Genomic DNA, 24652 nt, shown 5'->3' on the forward strand with positions numbered 1-24652 from the left:
TTTTAAGTTATGAACATTTTAAATTTTAATAGGTATTGCCAAATTTGCCTCCAAAATACTTCTACTAATTTACACATCCTACAAAGTAGTCTATGACAGTTCAATTTCCCTACAATCTAGATCAACATGAGATACTATCTTTGTACTTTCTGACCATCTGATGGATGAAAATTATACTCATTTAAAAATTTTTTTCATTCTCTAATTACCAGTAAAACTGCAGTATCTATTCATATGTTTATTGACCTATAATATATATGTTTCTATAATTTCTTTTTTCAAATTGCCCATTTTTCTATTGAATTATCTTTTTCTTAATGATTTGAGGAGTTCTTTATGTGCCCTGGTTACTGTGTATCCTGTATAATTTTTTAAAATTTCTTTAGAGTCTGTGGCTATGCCCACTTTTTGTTACCATTGTTAAAAAATGTTACAAGCATTTTCTCCCAACTCTTTGGTTGGCTTTTAACTTTAAGTTAAAATTTTAAGTTTGTTAGTTTTCAATTATTTATTCTACAGATAGATTTTTCTCTTCTTTACAATCTTTAGGTCTCTTTTTATTTTACTGTATTTCTCTAAGACTTCCAGTACCAAACTTCCATTGGTGGCAAGTGTCCCCATCTGGTGCCTGACTAACGAAAATGCTTCTGATGTTTCCTCATTGAGTATGATATTTACTTCTTTGTTTTGGTAGGTAATCTTTATCGGGTTAAAGAAATTCTCTTTTATTCCTAGTTTGCAAGAGTCCCTCCTCTTCCCCCGCCCGCCCCAGAATAGTTGTTGACTTTTATTGAAATTCTTTTGTGTGTCTTTCTGTATTTAAAATGATAGTTTTCCTCTATTTATCTGTTAATATAGAAATTTACATTGAGTAACTTTACAATGCTAAACTTTTGGGGTATTCCTGGTATAAACCATACTTTGGTAACATACTTTTACGCTACTGCTGCATATTTTTACTTACTATATTTGCTTCTATACCAAGAAGTGCATTTGGCCTTGAGTTTCTTTTTTTATGCGTCAAGGTTACAGTAACCTCAAAAAAATGTTGAGTAGCCTCCCATATTTTTTCTGCTCTTGAACAGTTTGTATACTATGGAAATCATCCATTCCTTGAAAGTTTTGTAGAATTCATCTATAAAACTTTTTGGACCTGGTATACTGGGAGTGAGAGATGGGGATGTGTGGCATGCAACTCTGGTAAGATCTTTAATTGTTTGAATTTCCTTTTCGTACTTATCCCTCTAATTGGTTTTTTTTTTTTTTCTTGAGCCTAGTTGGTATTTAGTCAATAAGTTCAATTAGATATTCATGGTGAATTGTTCTGTCAGTGTAAAAGATTTGTCTCTTGGGGCCTCCCTGGTGGCGCAGTGGTTGAGAGTCCGCCTGCCGATGCAGCGGGCGCAGGTTCGTGCCCCGGTCCGGGAAGATCACACATGCCACGGAGCGGCTGGGCCCGTGAGCCATGACCGCTGAGCCTGCGCATCCGGAGCCTGTGCTCCGCAACGGGAGAGGCCACAACAGTGAGAGGCCCGCGTACCGCAAAAAAAAAAAAAAAAAAAAAAAGATTTATCTCTTTTATTGGTTTTCATATTAACTTCTATTTTGTTTGATATGAATGTTTCTTCTTGTATTTGCTGGCATGTCTTTTTTTCACATCCCTTCATTTCAACCTTTTGATGACATTTTGTGAGATTTAAGTGGGTCTTTTATTTTAAAATATAGCTAGGTTTTGCTTGCAATTTAATTTGAGAGTCTCCTTTAATAAGGCTTAACACATTCACCTTTTTTGTGATTATTAACATAATTGGCCTTTTTCTTGTCCTCTTATTTCCCTTGCTTCCCATTGTATCTTTTATATCTTATATTTTTCCATTTCTCATTTTAATTGAGGTTTGCCCCTAGTTTTCTTTGTTCTGTTTTCTTTTTTTGTTTGTTTGGGGTTTTTTGTTTGTTTGTTTGTTTTCTTTTTCATAGATTACTTTTACATTTTTTTCTAAAGATTTATTTATTATTTTAAAATTTTATTTAGTTTTGGCTGTGTCGGTCCTAGTTGGGGCGCGCGGGCTCTTCGTTGTCTTGCGTGGGCTTCTTTGGCTGTGGCTTGCACGCTCCAGGGTGCGTGGGCTCTAGTTGAGCGCGAGCTGAGTAGCTGCGGCGAGCGGGCTTAGTTGCCCCGCGGCATGTGGGATCTTAGTTTTATGACCAGGGATCGAACCCACATCCCCTGTATTGTAAGGCGGATTCTTTACCACTGGACCACCAGGGAAGTCCCTACTTTTACATTTTTAACACAATTATTAAATTTATATTTTCCTAACAAAGTCTACATTTCGTTTGTATTGATATCCTCCCTATGAAGAACTTAGTATGCTTCTACTTTATTTTCTCAGATCTTGCAAGAATCCTCTTCCATCCCTCCTTCAAAAAAGAATATAAATTTCCTATGGTTATATCTTCTAGCAATTTGGTTTCATTTGTCATTAAAACCCATTTTTAATCTGTATTTATCTAGCATTAATGTGTTTTACTCATTTATTTGCTCACTTTTGCTTCTTTTACCTCAGTACTTCCTTCTACGTTAGTTTTTATTCATGAAGTACTTTATTTCTTTCAGAGTCTTTGAGTGTCTGTAAAAGCCTTCCCCCCCAGCCCCCCCATTGAAAGATACCTTGGCTGAAATAGTATTCTGGATTCAGACTTATTTTCCCTTTACACTTTGCATCTGGCATTTCTGATGAGAAGTCTGAGTACCAGTCTGATAAACATTCCTTTTAGATAATCTAGATTTTCTGAAAGTTTCTGAGACCTTGTCTTTCTTCTTGATATTCTGAAGTTTATCCGTGGTTTGTTTAGTGGTATGTATTAAAAAGTTTATCTTGCTTGATACTCAATGGACCCTTACCCACACTAGCTACATTAGTAGGCTAATGTGTTTTCCAGTTCTGAGAATTTTTTGGTCATTATTGCCTCTTCTTCATTCTAGTTATCCCTCCTTTTTTTTCTTTACTCTGTGTCCTGAGTGAATTACTCAACTCAGTTTACTAACTGGCTCTTCATCTGAGTCTATGCTATTATATCTGTCTATTGAGTTTATTCAATAACTTTTTATATCCAAGATAGCGAATTTGTTATTATTATTATTATTATTTTTTTGCGGTACGTGGGCCTCTCTCTGTTGTGGCCTCTCCCGTTGCGGAGCACAGGCTCCGGACGCGCAGGCTCAGCGGCCAAGGCTCACGGGCCCGGCCGCTCTGCGGCATGTGGGATCCTCCCAGACCGGGGCACGAACCTGTGTCCCCTGCATTGGCAGGCGGACTCTCAACCACTGCGCCACCGGGGAAGCCCCCAATTGGTTATTTTTTTTAATTGTATGTTTTTTTACAGGTGAGGTTTCCTTCTTTAGCTCTTTGATATTAAATACAATATTTGCTTTAAAATTATTTTCAGGATACCCTATTTTTTTGTGTGTGTGTGGTGTGTGGGCCTCTCACTGTTGTGGCCTCTCCCGTTGCGGAGCACAGGCTCCGGACGCACAGGCTCAGCGGCCATGGCTCACGGGCCCAGCCGCTCCGCGGCATGTGGGATCCTCCCGGACCGGGGCACGAACCCGTGTCCCCTGCATCGGCAGGAGGACTCTCAACCACTGCGTCACCAGGGAAGCCCAGGATGCTGTATTAATTCTCCTCCTCAATATAAGTTCATCAGTTTGGTAGGCTTGTTAAGTCTCTTTCTTGGTGTAGCTTTCTTCATATGTTTGATGATTCTTGGTTGTGTATTCATCTCCTCTGAGAGGATTTACTCTTCCTTTTGCCGTGGTGATGTGTTTGTGGTTGGCATTATGTCTGCAACTTCCCATCTGTTTCCTTTCCCTAGAGAGGTCGCACAGACTCAATCTATAGAGAATTCCCTTTTTGTTTTCAGCATGACTTTATTTTTTTAATTACAAAAAAAATTACCATTTCTGCAGATTTGGTGTGGTAGTGGGAGAAGAATTTATATGTTGACTAACATCTTGAGACTAAAATTGCTGATCTCTTTTTGACCTTTTAGTTCTACCTCTAGGTGTATATCTTCAGGAAATAATCAGAGATATGCATAAGATATATTCTAGCCTTATTTATTATACTGGAAAAATAGAAATAATCTAAATATACACTATACAGGTTTATTTATAGTACTAATTATTAACTTATTAAATTTTAATAATTGCATAATTATTGTTTATAATTGTTCATATTACACTAAAGGACATAATAATTGTTCTTTAGTGTAATTTAATATATGGATTATTGACCAAAGTACATTATACAGCCACTTAAAAGTCATATTACAGGAAAACATTAATGATGAGAGAAAGTACAGGATATGTTATCAATGAAAGATTATAAAAAATTATACATACCAAAATTCAAATTTTGTTTTAAAAGTATATATACTGAAAGAATAATAATAATTGCTAGCATTTATTGAGTCCTTTGTAATGTGCCAGGTATTATTCTAGATGGTTAAGTCTTAACCTCACAACAGTCTTTTGAGGTAGTTAGCATTATTATCCCCATTTAAAAAGTTTTTTAAAGTTTTATAAAGTGGAGATAGTTTATATTAATTAACATATATATTAAGTAGATGATTCTTAATTTTTCTGTAATTTTCCTAATATTGATATTTTACATGTTTTTCCAGGTAATATGTATTCTTTTTTCATAATAGTTCATGCTGTTTTAAAAGATAGCGCTTTTGTTATAACAATCTCTTTTTTCTTATATATTTTATTATTAACAAATATGCACCATTCCTTATTGTTTTCCTTACAGAGTGTTTCATGCATTCATGGACCGAAAGATGGAGTTGGTTTTTATTTTTAAAATGATATTGTCAGTGATCTGATACGACTATAAGTATTCACTTGATGAAGATGCACAGACCTGTCATTAAGTTGGACTAGTGATCATTTCTGAAAGTTTCTTCAGCCACAGTTTCTACTTGAAAATTCAAGTATCAAAGAATATTTAGTTTAGAGTGGTATAATGATGTATTTTCTCTGAGTACTGCAAATTTCATAGAGACCACATTTGGATTCCAGTTATATTCTACAATCAAAGTGATTCAGTTCTTTGATAAAGTTAATTTTGAAGAATTTTATGTTTGTAAACAACGCCAGAAGATGGGAGAAAAAAATGGTAGGTAGAAAAACCATTGTTAAACTTTATGTTTAAAAGTATATAGACTACTTAATGAAGCTGAATTGTGGAATTTTCAAGGTTTTTCTGTGCAAGTAACTTTTCTAATTAGAATTAATAGGATTTATAGGATTTACTCTCATGTAGCAACAATTTTGATTGTCTTTATAATTAGTTGTGTATCTGTAATACTAAGTCACTACCTTAATGTACTTTTTAAAAATATACTTTCTTTTTTTTTAGAAAACTTACAGATTTACAGAAAAATTGATAGTACAGAGAGTTCCCATATTCTCTGCACCCAGTTCTGCCTATGATTAAAATCTTACATTTGGCTGGTACATTTGTTACAATTAATGAACCATTATTGACCCATTATAATTAACTGAAGTCCATAGTTTATTCTTATTTCCTTACTTTATGTCTTTTTCTATTCCAGGATCCTATCCAGGATACATTACATTTACTTATGTCTCCTTAGGGTCCTTTTGCATATGACAGTTTCTCAGACTTCCCTTGTTTTTGTAAGATTTTGTATCCAAGTGTTTTGTAAGATGCCCCTTCATTGGACTTTTTGACTGATTTTTTTTTTTCCTCGCGATTAGACTTGGGTAGTGGATTTTGGGGAGGAAGACCATAGAGGTAAAGTGTCAGTTTTATGAAATGATATCAAAGGTGCATGTTACCAACATGATTTCTCACCTGCTGATGTTGAGCTAGATCACCTGGCTGACATAGTGTTAAGTGGCTTCTCCACTGTAAATTACTACTCTTTTTTTCTCCCTTTCTCTACTATACTCTGACAGGAATTCACTGTGTGGAGCCCATACTTAAGGAACATGAATTTATGCTCCTCCTCTTTGAGAACAGAATATTTACATTAATTATTCAGAATTCTTCTGAAAGGGAGATTTGTCTCCTTTCCCCAATATATGTTTTATTCAATCATTTATTTACATCAGTATGGATTCATGGATACTTACTTTATACTTTGGGTTATAATCCAGTACTGTTTCATTTTGTTCTTCAAATTGTCCCAGGATTAGGCATTTGGAGCTCTTTCGGTCAGCTTCCTGTCTCTTTGACATACCCCCATCAATGTAGGTGGTTTTTGTTTTGTTCTTTGTTTTTGGTTTTTAGCACTTCCTTATTTTCTGGTACTATATGATGCTCCAGGCTCATCTTGTATATTGCCATAGTCCTAGAATGAGCCATTTCTTGAATGAGCCCTCCTGGTTCCTTTTATTGGAGAATGGTATTACAAACTAAGATCTGGGCAGTAGGTGTATTCATTTGTTATTGGGGTGTCTTGCTTCTGGCCCTCTCAGCTGACAGAGCAAGGTATATATAAATATAATTGTATATACACATATCTATAAATATTTCTATATGTAACCATCTGTATCTGTATTGAGCTAAACATGAGTTCATACTGATGTTTCTGGCTCTAATCCATTACCACATGGATTATTCTAGCTTACTCTCCTTGCTTATCTATAAATTCCCATTATCTGTTATCCATTTATTTAATTGCTCAATTCTAGTATATATGTATAGCAGTATCAGAAGTACTGTAAACTTATTCCCAGGTGTGACACCTCAGTGCTTGTGCAACTTCCTTTTGCCTATAGTTTTACAGAGTCCATTTATTTCCAAAGTTATTTAGGTCAGCACCTTTTCCACCCAGCCCTTCAGAGAGGTTGTGTATACATTCCTTCCTGGGATCCCTGATGTCTTAAATGATATTTTAAAATTTGCATACATTAAGCTTCACTCTTTGTGCTTTCAAGTTCTATAGGTTTTGACGAATGCATAATGTCATGTATACACCACTACAGTATCATACAGAATAGTTTCACCACCCTTTAACATACTTGTAATATGCGGATTGTTTACAGATTGTAGTACTAATTTCACTGGACAGTTATCTAGGCCAGCAGTTTCAAACTTTCTTTTGGTCTCAGGACTACTTTATACTCTTAAAAGTGTTTAAAACCCCTAACAGCTTTTGTTTATGTGGATAATATCTATTCATATTTACTGTATTAGAAAACTGAGAAGCTTCAAAAATGGTAATTGGCTTATTTTTTTTTAAATAATAAACCCAACATGTTAACAAATTACGTTTTTGTGAGACATAACTATTTTCTGAAACGAAAATAATGAGTGAGAAAACCATTGTTTTATATTTTTACAAATCTCTTTAATAGTTGACTTAATAGAAGAGAGATTCTCAGATCTCCTTCTGCATTCAGTCTGTTGTGATATGTTGCTTTGGTGTAAATGTATAAAGAAAATGAAGCTTCACACAGACAAGAAGTTGGAAAAAGGAAGAATATTTTAATAGCCTCTCAGATAATTGTGGATATTTTTCTTTGATACAACTACAAAACTCAACAAGTAGTCATTCCTTCAAGGTCAGTTATAGTGTGCAATCTGAATTCATATCAGTGAGCTTTTTTTACACTATGTTACATTAAAAATCCATTGGTTTGTTTTGCACTTTGATGGGCCTTTTACACATGTATGATTTTATAACATCATTCATTGGCCACTTGGAAAACATTGGTTCAATGAATTATGCAGATTTTTCCAAATGTTGACACATTTAATCATACAGTATTTAAAAATTACATTTGTTAATATTGCTACCAATCTCATCAAAAAGTGATTAGTTATTGAGAAGCTCTCACGCTTACCATGGCAGATGCAAGTTTTCTAAATTTTCAATTTCAACTTGATAGCTTGAATTTTTCATTAGCAACAAATGCTGTTACTTTTGTCCTTCAAGTGATAGGCTCCCTTTATTCATGTTTGAGAAAATGTGTACCAAACACCCAAGTTGGAAAAAACCATAATTTTTATTAGTGGTTCTTTTAAGGAAAAATGGTTTTCTATGAAAAAAAAAACCAGCTAGTTTAGCTTACAACTCAAACAATCTCCCTAGTGCTTTTCCTTGAAACAGCCATTGTACTGTGGTAATTATTTATGTTGCTTTATCAAGGACCTTCTTAAGTGAAATAGGTGGTAAATAATAACAATGACTTACTAGTAGTTTGGTGCAACTGCGTTGGTTCACACTAAGGCTCCAACATTTTTACTCACCAGTGCTTTTGAACCATCAGCTAATGTCAATATAGGGAAGAAAAGGGGAAATAATGTCTTGATATTACTATTAAAATAGTTTGACCTAGCGTATTGTCTGAAAGGATTTGGGAACTCCCGGGAGTTCATAGACTACACTTTGCTGATAACAGGCTCAAAGGTGTCCAGAGATTCTCTGGACCAGTGCCCTGAAGCTCTTCAAGGGATGGATGGAGAAATATAGATATATACATATACACATACCTAGGTCATTATTGATGTATTTAGTAAGCACTCCATGTTGATGTTCTACAGAAGACCCTCTTTTCATTCTACAAATTCTCTCTAATCACATCTATTCTGTGGCTTTAGCAAGAATTTGTGTGCTATTGACTCCAAAATTTGTATATCTGGACCAGATCTTACCCTGGAGCCTGTGCATCCAGTTTACTCACCCTACTTGAATTTCTCACTTGTCTCTCTACCTTTATTCCCTATCGCGGTGGACACCATTATTATACATATGGTTGCCTGAGTCAGAAATGTAGAAATCATTCTTGTCTTATCCCTCTTCCCACTGCCATTTGAGTAATATTTTTAAGAAGCAAAATTAATAACATAATAAGATGCTTAAACCTCTTGAGTGGCTCCCCATAGCCTTCCATATAAAAATAAAGTTGCTTAGCATGGCACTCAAGGCTATGTCACAGCCCCTATCTGTCTCTAAAACATCATTTCTCATTCCTTTTGTCCTTTCACATTGCATTTTTTTCAAATGTTGAAACCTTTGTCTGAACTGTGCTATGGGGAAAAAGGAAAAGTAGGCTTAGTCTTGTGTAGTAGACATCAGGCCAGAGAGTTAACAGTGAAACAGCACCCCTCCTGAGGCTTCTATGGTAGCAGCAGCCCTAATTAGCCAGAGGTTCCCCCTTTGGTTAGATGACTGCCAGGGAGAGTTGGGACTCTGAGTCCTAAGCCTCTTTTGAAGAATCTCACTCCATTACCAACTTGGAGGTTCTGGGTTTAATTTTTAATATTAAGGAAAATGTATTTTTTGTAAACTTACTGAGCTGTCTGCTCATTAATCCTCCCAATGGCTTCTCAAGTGACCTTTCTACAGTGCAGTTATTGTTATGTTTCTCCTTTGCTTAAGGCCCTATTCGTTTTAAACATTTTATACATTAATTTTACATATTTTATAAATAATTTGTGTTTAACATTTTAGGTATTTTTTGTTACTTTTAAACATGGTGTAAGATTTGACTTTCGCCCATTTATTTTAATTGCATTTCTCGTATTTCTGTTTCCAGCTTTGAAAGGATGATTTCGCTAGAAAATTTTTTTTTTTTTTGCGATACGCGGGCCTCTCACTGTCGTGGCCTCTCCCGTTGCGGAGCACAGGCTCCGGACGCGCAGGCTCAGCGGCCATGGCTCACGGGCCCAGCCGCTCCGCGGCATGTGGGATCTTCCCGGATCAGGGCACAAACCCATGTCCCCTGCATCGGCAGGCGGACTCTCAACCACTGCGCCACCAGGGAAGCCCTCGCTAGAAAATTTTTGATTAAGGTGTTAGCTTGCTGGGCATCTGAAATGTTGGTTTATCTATATAACTTTATCTGTAAAAGCTTTAAACATTATTGTGCCTCCTGTAAGTGTGAACAAAAAATGTTGCCTGCCCTTTCAGTAAACATTGAATATTGCCTGCCATCAAGACTTCATCCACTACATCCACCCCCAGCAGCATGCCCTGAGGGGAATTCAGAGTGTAGAAAAACCTGATACTAGTCCTAGTTAGTTAAGATGCATGTCTGAGGAATAACTTCAATGAGCCCAAGCTCTTGCATCTCCCCAGACACAGAAAAGCACTAAAATCATTAAACTGAGATGTCTGTCTTTCGTGATTAGCAGTAATCTTTTGATGTTTGACTACATGTTTTATTACCACCACCCCCCCAGCCCCCACTCCCCCCAGCAAAAAACTTCTGTATATCCTGGCTCCTCCCTTACCTCTTCAGAGCAGTTCCTCAGAGCTGTCTGAGAGGCTGTCTCCCAGGCTGTGGTCCTCAGTAGTTTGCCAAATAAAACATAATGTGCAACTTGTAGGTTGTGCATTTTTCTTTCAGTCAACATAATTATTAAAAAGTTACTATCAAAGATAGTTTTTAAAGCATTATTGTTAGACATTTAGTTATTTCAACAATTGAGATGTTTCCTTCTGGAACCCTCCACTTCCATACTCAGTGGAGGTTATGTCCTTGAAATTTTTTAAATGAATGTGTCTATAAATACACCCACTCCCACCCCCTAAAACTGTTTTCCAGTCAAGAAATAGTGTCACTACACAGAAAGAAAAATAAATTGTTTAGGCATTTAAAGTTAAAAATATATATATATTGTCACTAAAGTTTTCAACACATTTTTTTTTAATTAGCAGAAATAAGTGAGATACCCAGGTCATATTTTTTGCTTGTAGGTCATTGTAAAGAAACAGTGACCAAAATCTTTTTCTTCAAGGAAAGTAATAGGCCAATTAAATTTTGATTTTTATTTAGAAACCAAGTATATTTTTAATAACATGTGCCTTAGGAAAATTATGTCTATTGAGCTCTTAGGCTATTCACTTACTTTTTCTTTAGGTGATGCAAAAACTTTCTGGATGGAGCTAGAAGATGATGGGAAAGTGGATTTCATATTTGAACAAGTGCAAAATGTGCTGCAGTCACTGAAACAAAAGATCAAAGATGGATCTGCCACAAATAAAGGTATGAAGCAATAAAAACGTTCAGTACATTTAATGCTGAATATTACCCACTCATAATATAGTTTAATATATAGATAATATAATTCTGTTTCCAGTATTGCTGTTCGTTTTAAAAGTCAAATAACTTCTTTTGTTTTTTGAGAACCTAACATCAGTTCTACTTGCTTTTTGTGTGTGTGTGTGTGCCCCGCTTCTATAAAAACTTGTTTTTACCATACTGTGGACATTTTGTAAAACTGGATGAAGCTGATTACTTTGAAAAATAGCTGCTGAATTTATCTCTATTTATCTCAGGCTACCTTTTTCTCCCTCATTTTATCTTTTTTTGGGGGGGTGTATTGCAAAACTAATATCTGCTCATTGTAGAACATTTGGTACATATAGAAGAATATAACAGAAATTATCTTTTACCCAATCATTCAGAGACAACTTTTTTTTTAATATAAAAGTAAATATATAAATATATTTTGCCTGCTTTAAACAGAACTTACCTTAGTAGTCTTCAGAAAGCAAACCTTGCGTTCTACATAGGCAGTCAGTTCAGTCAACCAAGTATTTTTTCTGCTTCTTTGTGTTCAACCTAAGTGGTTGTAGAACATAGACTTTTATATGGAAATTTCCTTCATTCCATCAGAACATATGATTTTCAAGCAAAATCTCCCCCGACTAGCCTTTATTTTTCCCCAGGATATTCTTAATACTTTATGGATGTTCTTATGACATTAATCTGTGATGTGCTTGTCCACAAAATTAATACTATTTTTCATTTTCATATTCCTTCTCATTCCTTCATGAATCAGATATATCTAGGTTTGAATCCAGTTCTGCCACTTCCTAGCTTATTGACCTGGAATAAACAGCTTAACCACTAGGCCTTAATTTCTTTGTCTTTAATGTATTCAGTAGATAATCATAAGAACCTCTTAGAGGAGTTGTGAAGATTGAAGGAGATAAAATATATAAATTGCCTAGTACAGTAGCTGACATCTTGAGTGAAGATGATACTGCTGCTGATTGTTTTCATTCTTTTTTCCTTTCCTTAACAGAATACATCCAAGCAATGATTTTAGTGAAGGAAGCAACTATAAATAATAATTCAACTTTGTTAAAGGGTATGTACATTTCTAATCCCAATCTAGAATATTCTCTGCTGTTTTCTTGCTTTGAAGCAAGCCAGCCTTAATTATGTCAAGTTAACTGAAGACAGTTTAAAATAAAACTGTAAGATCCATATATGAAAATCAGTTTCCCTAGTAAACGAAAAGTCCTACCCATCCAGAGATAGGAAATGCATACTCTACTAAACCTCTCCGGGAAGGAATGAACAAATGTATCTCTTTTTCAAAAACGCTTTTACTATAAGAAGGGCAAATAGAATTCCAAGACTCCAAACCACTATAAACCTATTGATACTTTGTGTAAAGAACAATGCTAAAAGGTACTTTCTGGTATAGATAAATTGATGGAAATTTTTTTCATTTCTAGATTACTATTAGACCATCAGTCTAACAAATTTATTTTAGAAGTAATTGAACAAAGATAATGTACCAGGATTATAAAAAGAAAAATTGAAAAGTTATTTTAGATAAACAACAAGTCCTACTGTATAGCACAGGGAACTATATTCAATATCCTATAATAAACCATAATGGAAAAGAATATGAAAAAGAATACATGTGTGTATATATTTTTATATATATATATATATATATATATATATATATATCTGAATCACTTTGCTGTACACCAGAAACTAACACAACATGATAGATCAGCTATACGTCAATTAAAAATTTTTTTAATTAAAAAGCAAGTTATTTTATCAGAATCACTATCCTATAAATCTTAGACTATCACTAATTTGCTAAAGTGTTGAGGAGGTACATTTACTTAATTTTAATTAATATTGGTAAATATTTTCAACAAATTGTAATTATTTTAACTCATAATTTGGAGCCATAAGGTTTTTTGTTTTTTTTTTTTTTTTTGCGGTACACGGGCCTCTCACCGTTGTGGCCTCTCCCGTTGCGGGAGCACAGCCTCCGGACACGCAGGCTCAGCTGCCATGGCCCACAGGCCCAGCCGCTCCACGGCATGTGGGATCTTCCCGGTCCGGGGCACGAACCCACGTCCCCTGCATCGGCAGGCGGACTCTCAACCACTGCGCCACCAGGGAAGCCCCTATAAGGTTTTAAATCTCTGAAAAATGGCTTAACATCATCAGTTTATTTTTATTTATTTATGTATGTATGTATGTATGTATGTATGTATGTATTTTTTGCTGTGCCAAGGCATGCGGGATCTTCGTTCCCTGACCAGGGATTGAACCCATGCCTCTGCAGTGGAAAAGAGGAGTCTTAACCACTGGACCACCAGGGAAGTCCCAAGTTTATTTTAAAGAAAACTTTTGTTATTCAAAAGTATTTTCAATTTCAGTAGCTAATGTACAGTTTTAGAAGAGTAGATTCTTTAAGAAAACAGTCTTTCTCTCAGTATCCTTCAATAGCACTTGGAATCAACACACCCTTAAGGGATTACATTTGCTTTGCAAGAGAGAAGCTTTTAAATGCAGGAGGTGGTAAGAGGAATTAATTCTAAACAACGTTTTTGTTTTGTTTTTTCTTTCTGAAACAGTCTTTCCCACTAAAAGAAAGTAGGTTGGGTTTTGTTTTTTGTTTTTTTTTGCGGTACAAGGGGCTCTCACTGTTGTGGCCTCTCCCGTTGCGGAGCACAGGCTCCAGACACGCAGGCTCAGCGGCCATGGCTGACGGGCCTAGCCGCTCTGCGGCACGTGGGATCCTCCCGGACTGGGGCACAAACCCGTGTCCCCTGCATTGTCAGGTGGACTCTAAACCACTGCGCCACCAGGGAAGCCCTGTTTTGGTTCTTTTAAAGTAATGATTTCATCAATAGAAATACTGAGTACTGTAGTTTCATATTTTTATATAGTTCATCTGAAGTGTAACAAATTTATCAAAATAAAAGTATATGTTTGCTAGTGGTAGAGCAATGTTTTAAAAGTAGTTGGGGAGCTATGTAATTGACATTGCTAGCATATGTAGGGATTAAACACTTTCTAATAATAAAGATTCATGTTAGTATTTATATTGAAAGGAATATTGAGACTGGGGGAAACAAAAGGGCTTGGTGTTGAGGTCAAAACAAGCCATCCCAGATCCAGCCTGAATTCTCCAAACCACTAATTACCTTTAATTTTCTTTGATTGTGTATAATTCTGTAAATATCTGCTGTATCCCCATACAAAGAATTGGATACTGTTTTCTTGAAAGAAATTATTATTTCTCCATTCTCCCCTTATCTAATGGTTAATATAAAATCTCCATGTTTTTTTAGTAAATCTTATTTCTAACTATGCTTATATTTATTTGTTTTGTTCCTATTTGTTAATATGGCTCACACAAAGAAATTAGCTGGGAAATTCTTAACTTGTTAAACTTATTTAATTTTTCATCAGTTATTATATTATTTACTCAGCTCTCTTCAGCTATCAGATTTTAAATCTTCTTTTTTCACCTGGATAACTAAAGAGGGTTATTTATGCTTTCTAATTAGCCAAGGATGACCTTGGATTATAACTTAAACTATTCTTTTATTTACTTAAACTTTTTTTTTCTTTTTAATAAGAGTGGTCTGCACTAAAGGACCAATGCAAGTTAATAATCTAAGGCAGGATGAGAATCACATTTTTTCTTAAGGTCCACCACTGCATAGGAAAAAGCACAATTAAAAACAATTTTTTAAAACCAAACATAGAATATTCTACATATCCATTTTTTTCAAAATAGGAGCACGAAATCTATAACTTTTTCATTAAATAAGCTTGTTTCTATAGTGGAGTCACGTTAGAAAGAATAGATGAAGTTGAAAAAGAAGAGACAACAAATGAGATGAAATTAAGTGTGGAAAGATATAGGAGAAACTAAGAGAAATATGAAAATACAAATGGAAAGACAAAAAGAGGTACCCAAATACCTCCCTCTCTCCCCAAAAAATAGATAGTAATAGAATAATGAGAAAACAAAAGATACATAAACTTTCCATTTTGTGACCTTAATAGAGCCTTTAAGAGTTATGTTTTTTTGTAAAATACAAGCAGAAATAGGGATACTTGATGTTTCACTTTAAAGGTTGATTAAAATTCAGATAAAGTTCAGCCAAACTACAATTTCTACAGTAGAAATCTCTTCTATCCTAAGTCTTTTATTTTATCCTATCTTATTTTCTTAATGTTTTTGAAAATGTTGACACCTAATTTTTTGGCTCAGTCTCGAAATCTTAATATGTTTTCAGATTTAAGGGCTATATATATATCTAGTCAATAAAGATACTATTTAGATTTTACAGTGAGTGATTTTTAACTTGGTATTCTTGTTAAGTTTGTAATTTTTTCATGTAGATCATACATCTGTGACCCAGAATGCACAGGAAAACAAATCACGTTCATTGCCCTGTACATCACATGAAGACTCCTTTCCAGAAGACTATACCTCTCTGTATGTATATAAGTTAAATTTATTTATGTCATTAATGCTTTTGCTCCCAAAAAGGGATTTACTGTTGCTAATCATTTGACGTAAGAGTAGATAAAATATATAAAAAAGGATGCTTTCCCATCAAAAGTTTTAAAAGTTGTGTATTTTATGTACATCAGACTTGTCAAGAGCTGGGAAATCAGTTGGCATTCTCTGAAGCCATGTTCTGCCTTGTAGTTCAAGGTGTCTAATGACAAAACAGTTCTCAAGCCAAGTAAAAACAGAGAAGCCCCTATAGTGGCTGATAGAAGTAGTCACTATCATCAGTTTACCCCTACCCAGAGACTGGCAGAAAGATGCAGACAATACCAGGTAACCCTGCTTTACCTACGTATCTGTTGTTTACTTACAGCATTTTTGTGTTTTTGCAGGGTCAGTAACTAGGTCTACAGCACTGTACATAGGATTGGTTTTCTTTATTTTTGTTTTTGTTTTTTTCCAGTAAAGTACCTTCATACATGTAAGAAAGTTGATCTTCCTCCCCACAAAATTGGATTGAAATTAGGTTACTTAACTCCTGAGATTTGTAGTAGGTTGGTTTTCTTTCATTTGTTTTATGAAATGAAGCTCAGATAAGAAAAGAATCATTTCTTTCTTTTTTTAATTAATTTTTAGGAAAAGAATCACTTCTGAGGTTCATATCAGTATTTCATTTCCATGTTTTTCTGCTTTTCTAACTTTTCTTTATAAATACAAAAAGATTTTTTCCTTTGTTAATTGCCTGATAACTTGAGCCTTACATCTCTTGATTTTTATTAAATTAGTCACCAGAAGAGTACTTGTAAGCCAGCTTAGCTAACTTTCTTGCAACCCTAAATTCCAAATTACAGATTTTACCAGCATGTTTATGCTTACATTTTAGTCGTAAGTAGTTCTAATTGTCTATTGTTCCAGTAATGACTAACTTAGAGCTGTACTTATTAAGTGTCACATGAGGAAATTACGTAAAAATACATTGTAAACTGTAAATTACTGTACAAATTTTAGTTTTTATTTAAGAACTAATGATAGCTTATATACAATTTTCTCTCTTGCATATACCCTAAGTTAATCCCTTCATATTCAGAGAAGAACTTTTTGAATCTTCAAATTAGTATTTCATATTCCCCTTCCCCCAAAATAGGGGAAATCAAATGATGACATTTGTAGAAAAGAATGCCACAGAACCCAGTTTGGAACATAATTTAGTTGGTTAAGTCAAGCTGAAAAGGGAAATGAAACATTCAGTTTACTGGTTGTACAACACTGTAGCTATATAAATCACTTGAGAGTAAATTAGCCTATATCAAAACAAAGAACAAAGCTGTGAGAGCCTAAGAGAATTTATTACAGTGAATACTGAGTGAAACCAAACAAAGGATCTATATCTTAGGTAGACAAGTAAATAGTACTGCTCGTAGTTCAGAATACATTATAATGAAAAGTGGTAGAAAGGAACTTGGCACTTAATAATAGGGGAAAAGCAATTCCAGGCACAGGCTTTAAAAAACAAGGAAATATTAGATAAATAAATAAATAAAAACAGAAACGTATTATAGTAGACTAGGCTAAAGAAGATAGAAGTTAAATGGAAGAACAAAACAAAAAGTACATTATAGAATATATTTCTTACTATGGGATGTACCCCCAGCATGTTTCAAAAATACTAAAACAGACTGAAGTTATTTAAGGGGAAACATAACCTTACCTCATTTTTTCTGCTTTCCCCCCTCCTCATTTTTAATGTATTAGATGCTACTGCATTGTAATCCATGGGTAGTGATGGATTTGCATTGATCTTTTAGCTGCATTCTCATCCAATAGTTTTTGCTACCTTTTCGAGAAATTTTAAAGATTGAAAACATAAAATGGGATATGGCAGAAACCCATACTCACACCATCCAGAATTAACAGCTATTAACCTTTCACTGTATTTGCTTCCAGTCTCTTTTAAAATGAAAACAAAACACTATAATCTCTTTGAGCCATACCTAACTTCTCACCATGACAAAGTTCTGTTGCCCTCTCTGCTTCTCTAGAAGCAGTCACTATCATCAGTTATTTTTCTAGTTCATTTTTTAATATTTATATAGCCATAAATAATATATAGTGCTATTATAGTTTTAAATTTTACATAAACATTCATATATGTACCTTCTTACTTGTTTTACTCAGCATTCGTTTTTTGAAAGTTTTTTTTTTTAATTTAATTTATTTTAATTTTTTTGTCTGTGTTGGGTCTTCATTGCTGCGGGCGGGCTTTCTCTAGTTGCAGCACAAGTGGGGGCTATTCTTTGTTGCGGTGTGTGGGCTTCTGATTGTGGTGGCTTCTCTTGTTGCAGAGCACAGGCTCTAGGGGTGCAGGCTTCAGTAGTTGCAGCACATGGGCTCAGTAGTTGTGACTCGCAGGCTCTAGAGCACAGGCTCAGTAGTTGTGGTGCACGGGCTTAGTTGCTCCGCGGCATGTGGTATCTTCCCAGGCCAGGGCTCAAACCTGTGTCCCCTGTACTGGCAGGCGGATTCCTAACCACTGTGCCACCAGGGAAGTCCCTACTCAGCATTAGTTTTGAGATCTAATCATGTTGCTTCCGTGTTATAGATCTATTTCATCTCCTTGTTTGGATTTCCATCATGTGAGAATACATTTTATTAATTCCATTCCTTTAAGGATGGATAATTAGATTGTTCCAAGTATTTACTATTATAAATAGTAGTGCAGTGATCAGTTTTATCCCAGATTTTCTTTTAAGAAAGTATTCATTGTGAAAATCAATTAAGGAAATTAAAGGTATAGTCTGGGATCTTTAAGATTACCCCAAATCGGGACTTCCCTGGTGGCGCAGTGGTTAGGAATCCGCCTGCCAATGCAGGGTACCCGGGTTTGAGCCCTGGTCCGGGAAGTTCCCACATGCTGCGGAACAACTAAGCCCGTGCCCCACAGCTACTGAGCCTGAGAGCCTGAGGAAAATTAATTCTAAAGATTTTAATGAATGGATAAACTTACCATGTGCCTGGATGGGAAAACTGCATATTGTAAAAATGGTAATTCTTCCCAAATTAATTTATAGATTTAATTTCATATGAAATCCAAGCACTTGGATTTTTTTTTAACTTGGAAAGCCATTATAAATTTAATCTCAAAAGATAAAAAAATCAGAAAACACCTAGAACATGTTTAAAAGGCAAAATAGTGAGGAAGGACTTGCCTTGAGAAATATCAAAATGTTCCATCATAGTATGGAAAACAATGTTATATTGGTATAAGAATTAACAGTTTGATCAAAAGGCAGAATAAGTCTAGAAAATAAGAGGACATTTTTATATATTTCTAAGAACTTGAGATATGATTAAGCTAGTAAGTCAAAAGTCAGAAGGCGAAAGAAGGAGGTATTCAGTAAAAGACTCTGGAACAATTGGATATCATTTGGAGAATTTAAGTTATATCTTCATGTTTCATCAAAATAAATTCCAGATGAAACTGGACTCCCAAACCATAGAAAAATTAATTATAAAATTAGAACCCTAAAAAACAGAAAAATAATAAATATTAGATATCTTTCTATAACATTATGTATCATGGCATTATTCATAATATTGTTTATACTTTATTATAAATACTTAGTTCACTGCCTAGAATATAAGCTCCTTGAGATCACAGAGCTCTCATCTTTTTTTCCGTAGCACCTGGCGCATAGCAGGCACTCAAGAAATCGTTGATGGAAGAATTAATGAATGAATGAATGAATGAATGAACGAACGAATGAACAAGCCCCCAGTAGGAAAATGGACAAAGCATATGAATAGACAGTTAGCCAAAAGGAAAAAAATGATCAATAAACATGAAATTATGTTCAAACTCATTATTATTTAGAGAAAAAGTTGAGATAATAAAATATTTTTCACCAATCCAATTGATGAAAAATTTTAAAATATTCAGGTAGCTGAGCATTCATCCGTGCTATGAGAGTATAAATTGGTCCAGCCTTTTCGGAAAGCTGTTTGGCATTTTATATTGATTAAAGTATGTGTACCTCCTAGTACCATGATCGTAGTCTCTAAATGCCATTTCTCATTAAATGGAACCGTAGTCCCTTAGAGAAAGGGCTGATTCCAGACCTGAGATATCTTGTGACAGAAAGCAAAAAAGCTATCAAAAAAAAAAAATACCATATGCTAACACATATATATGGAATTAAAAAAAAAAAAGGTTCTGAAGAACCTAGGGGCGGGACAGGAATAAAGACACAGACATAGAGAATGGACCTGAAGACAGGGGGAGGGAGAAGGGTAAGCTGGGACGAAGTGAGAGAGTGGCATGGACCTATATACACTACCAAATGTAAAATAGATAGCTAGTGGGAAGCAGCCGCATAGCACAGGGAGATCAGCTCGGTGCTTTGTGACCACCTAGAGGGGTGGGATAGGGAGGGTGGGAGGGAGACGCAAGAGGGAGGGGATATGGGGATATATGTATATGTATAGCTGATTCACTTTGTTATACAGCAGAAACTAACACACCATTGTAAAGCAAAAAAAAAAAAAAAAAAAATCTGTCACTTTGGTAGTTCCTAGGATACAACTCATCATTCTGAATACTAGTAATTAAAGAAAAAGAATCAAGCATTTATCTGCCTGCTTATACTAACTGTATTTCAGGATAGCCCAAGAACTGATGAATAAAATTTCTTCTTTATCAAAGCACTCTAGCTGGAAAATGCAGTAGGAATGATAGAATTAGAAGATTGTTATTTTTACAACTACTACCCCCACCCCACCCTGCCCCAAAGAAACAGTGGCCTTAGCCCAGTGGTCTCAAATAAATTGTGGTCAGAACAGGTGTTTTGTTTTAAACTTCTAACTTATTGAGGAATGATGCTCTTGTAAAATGCAGTAAAATGTTGCAGCAATGTTAAATTGCTGTAAAAGTTTCTAAACTTTTGCACTTTCAATTTTTGTACTTACCATGAATTGTTAAAAAACCACTGGGAACTGGCACCACCACACTTGAACGTAGCACTGGTCTAGACAACGATCATGAGTGAATGCCAAAACTGTTAAGTGAAAGTGAGGAGCTTTAAAATGGATGGAAACACCCAAACCCACTTATAAATCTAAGCATCACTAAACATGAACAATCAGACATTGTTTGTCTCCTTATGTGATGCAATAGGAAATTCATAGCACCACGTATGAATTATCTCCCCCGACCCCCCACCAAAATTGAACCTGAATCAAATCAGGCTTCTAGAACTGACTACCGCTTTGCCAGGAATGGAAGGGGGTGAGTTAAATGACAACACCACAAGGAAGGCATCAGCCAAATTCCAGAATGTGGGAACTACTATAGGACAAGTGACACAATTTATTTAACTTTAACCAATAAATGTCATTAATGAAGAGGGAGGGAGCACTACATAAGGTTAGAGACATAAAAGACACCTGAATCAAATACAGAGTGTAGGGGTTGTTTGATTCTGATTCAAACAGATTTTAAGACAATCAGGGAAATGTGAAGATGGGCCATTGAGATTATGTATTTGTGTGTGTGTGTGTGGTACACGGGCCTCTCACTATTGTGGCCTCTCCCGTTGCGGAGCACAGGCTCCGACGCGCAGGCTCAGCGGCCACGGCTCACAGGCCTAGCCACTCCGTGGCATGTGGGATTTTCCTGGATCGGGGCATGAACCCGTGTCCCCTGCATCGGCAGGCGGACTCTCAACCACTGCGCCACCAGGGAAGCCCTAGACTGTGATATAATAAGAAAGATACTTGCTTTGTCTGGGTCCCCAGCACACAGCTTCTAAAACCTTTGGAATCTCCTGAGTGGTAGGAGTGTCTTTGGTGTGCAAATGAGATGACTTGATGAGGCGCTCCTAGTTGACTTAAGGATGGGGTTTGGATGCCAGAAAGACAACCTTGGTTAGAAGCCTAAAACTTTCAGCCCTACCTCCCAACCTCCAGGGCGGGGAGAAGGGCTGCAGGTGGAGATAATCACCAGTGGCCAATCATTTAATCATTCATGCTTAAGCAGTTAAACCTCCATAAGAAACTTTAAACAACAGGGCTCCTGGAGCTTCCTGGTTGGTGGACAGTTTGAGGTGCTGGAAGGGTGGTGCATTTGGAGAGAGCATGGAAACTCCATGCCCCTTCTTACCTACCTTGCCCCATGCATCTCTTCCATTTGGCTGTTCCTGAGTGTATCTTTTTTTTTTTTTTTTTTTGCGGTACACAGGCCTCTCACTGCTGTGGCCTCTCCCATTGCGGAGCACAGGCTCCGGACGCGCAGGCTCAGCCAGCGGCCATGGCTCACGGGCCCAGCCGCTCCGCAGCATGTGGGATCCTCCCAGACCGGGGCACGAACCCATGTCCCCTGCATCGGCAGGCGGACTCTCAACCACTGCGCCACCAGGGAAGCCCCTGAGTGTATCTTTTATTATAAACTGGTAATAGTAATTAAAGTGCTTTCCTGAGTTCTGAGTCTTTCCAGCACATTATCAGAGAGAAAGGGGTTGTCAAGAGTGTGGGTGACCTGGAAACTGCATTTGGCATCTGGCATGGGGGCAGTCTTATGGGACTGAGCCCTTTAACTTGTGGAATCTGTTGCTGACACTCCAGGTCGATAGTGTCAGAATTGAACTGAATTATTGGACACCCAGTTGAAGAAGTGGTGCTGGAAAAAACACCACATATTTGATGTCCAGAAGATAAAAAAACCTTCAGGTATAACTTTATGTGGCTGCAGAACATAGTAAGATGTTGATTTCAGAGTCTGGCTTATTTTAGTGTTGTCTAAGAAGAAGCTAATAGTTAAATACCACCTTAGTGTGCATTGTTTTTTTTAAAAAATGGGGATTGTGCTATACATTTGAAATACTAATAAATAATTAATTTTAAACAGATCTACAGAAAATAAGGAAGTTCCCCCTCTGGAAAATAAAGTTGCAGACTTTAGAGAAAAAGAATCATCTTCAAATTTATCTTACCAAAAGCATGACTGCTCTGGTGCCTGTCTGATGAAAATGCCACTTACCTTCAAGGGAGAAAACCCTCTGCAGCTACCAATCAAATGCCACTTCCAAAGACGACATGCAAAGACAAACTCTCATTCTTCAGCACTCCACGTGAGTTATAAAACCCCTTGTGGAAGGAATCTACGAAACATGGAGGAAGTTTTTCGTTACCTGCTTGAGACAGAGTGTAACTTTCTATTTCCAGATAACTTTTCTTTCAATACCTATGTTCAGTTGACTCGGAATTACCCAAAGCAAGAAGAAATTGTTTCTGATATGGATATTAGCAATGGAGTGGAATCGGTGCCCATTTCTTTCTGTAATGAAATTGACAATAGAAAGCTTCCACAGTTTAAGTACAGAAAGACTATGTGGCCACGAGCATATTATTTAAACAGCTTTTCCAACATGTTTACTGATTCATGTGACTGTTCTGAGGGCTGCATAGACATGTGAGTAGAAAAACATGGCATTTCAAAAAAATCTTCTGAATGTAGGGGTACTTGTCAAGAAGTCCTGCTGTGTATCAGTTTGTCTGTCTATCTAAAACCAGTTCATTGAGAATCTAAAATAGAAAGATGCATCTCATTAGCAATAGGAAAGAAAACTCTTTGCCAGTTATTTTAGTAATTTGGGAATTATTTCTTCCAAGGATAAGTATTCCCTTTAATCTAGTACCATACTCCTAATAGCAGCAATTACAGCTAATGCCATGGAACTGTGCCAAACACTGTGACAAGTGCTTTACATATATCTTCTTGTTTAGTTCTCACAAAACCCCATGGGGTAGGTAATATCATTTCCATGTTACAGATGAGGAAGTTGAGAAGCCAAGTGTAAGGTCAACAAATTTAAAAACCAGGATTTGAACCTGTGCTCTTAACCATTATGTTATATGTTGTATTTTACTTTTGCAAATCGTTTCTTTGCTACTTTTTTTTAGAAAGTTAATGGTGCCTCTCCTGATCATAAAATTGACATTCCATAAAAAAAAATGAAAACATGTTCTAATATATTAAGACTTTGAAAACAATTTTTTTTCAGGGTGTGTAATTTATTGGTATTTGTAGGTTTGCATATGTAGAGCGGAGTTGCATTATATGTACATTTACTTTAATGCAAATTTAGCTGCCTGTACTAGGAAAAAGAAAAAGCACGAGAGAGATAAAGAGAAATAATTTAAATTATATAGATAGTTTTCACCATCCTCTCAGAAGGAGTGTGAGATGAGATATCAATCTGCTGTTACCTCAGTTTGGCTCAGTTCCTTTAGGTCTGTCACAGAGGAAACCTCTCACTGTGCCAAGTTTTATTCTGTTTAAATATAAGTTGTTGTTTTTTCAGCATTGCCTCTAAACGTAACCCATCTACATCTGGCCAAGCCCAATCTTTTTCAGTGATGGAGGAAAAAAGCTAACTGTTGGACAGTGTTTACTGTACTTTATGGTCAGTTTAACAGGGATTTTTACAGAATAATTTTGACTGTATGTGATTTTTGCCTTAGACTGTAGAAAGTAACCCCCATGTAACATGCACCACCAACATATATATTTTCATCTGTTGGTCAGAAATTATAAGAGAAGTCACAAAATAAGCAAAAGCTGAAGCCCACTGGGATCTGGAATTGGGCATGAGCACTGTGGCCAGGGATTCTAATCCTGACAGGAATGGGAATTAAACATGTCCCATGTGTGGCAGAGAATGGGCACTGAGCTCTATGGGGGGACAGAAACAGGGACCTGCACAAGGCTGGGAAGCAGGCTAATAACTCACAGGGCCTGGAATTGTATTAATAACAACTGGGTTTAGAGCTGTGAAACCCATAGGTCAGAGCCAGAGCAATGAGGAAAGGAGACAGTGTAGAGGAGCACCCAGGAGTAAATTCCACGAAAAGTATGACTTCAAACAGTCAAAGCACACAAAGACATTTAGGACCATGAAGGCAGCATAAGTCCCAACAACGGGCAGCATTCACACCTGAAGAATCAGAGGTAAATGTAGAATCTGACTGAAAGAGACTTTAAAATAGGTATGTTTAAAATGTCCAAAGAGATAAAATATTAGCATCCATGAAACAAGAAA

At 36.1% G+C, this 24652-nt stretch overlaps 1 protein-coding gene across 2 annotated transcripts in view; it reads left to right on the plus strand.

Moving 5' to 3' along the window:
• Window positions 1-5167: 5167 nt before the first annotated feature.
• Window positions 5168-24652, plus strand: part of SETDB2 (SET domain bifurcated histone lysine methyltransferase 2) — a gene marked incomplete at both ends in the record, with an annotated part of 35084 nt that continues 15599 nt past the window's right edge. For both annotated transcript variants that reach the window (XM_079722064.1, XM_079722065.1), the window contains 5 exons: window positions 5168-5183; window positions 10904-11029; window positions 12075-12140; window positions 15446-15542; window positions 22459-23022. In XM_079722064.1, coding sequence (XP_079578190.1) covers window positions 5168-5183; window positions 10904-11029; window positions 12075-12140; window positions 15446-15542; window positions 22459-23022 — 869 coding nt within the window. The remainder of the gene's footprint in view (window positions 5184-10903; window positions 11030-12074; window positions 12141-15445; window positions 15543-22458; window positions 23023-24652) is intronic.

The sequence above is a fragment of the Hyperoodon ampullatus genome (genome assembly GCF_949752795.1).
Source record: "Hyperoodon ampullatus genome assembly, chromosome: 16".
In the NCBI taxonomy this organism is placed as follows: domain Eukaryota; kingdom Metazoa; phylum Chordata; class Mammalia; order Artiodactyla; family Ziphiidae; genus Hyperoodon; species Hyperoodon ampullatus.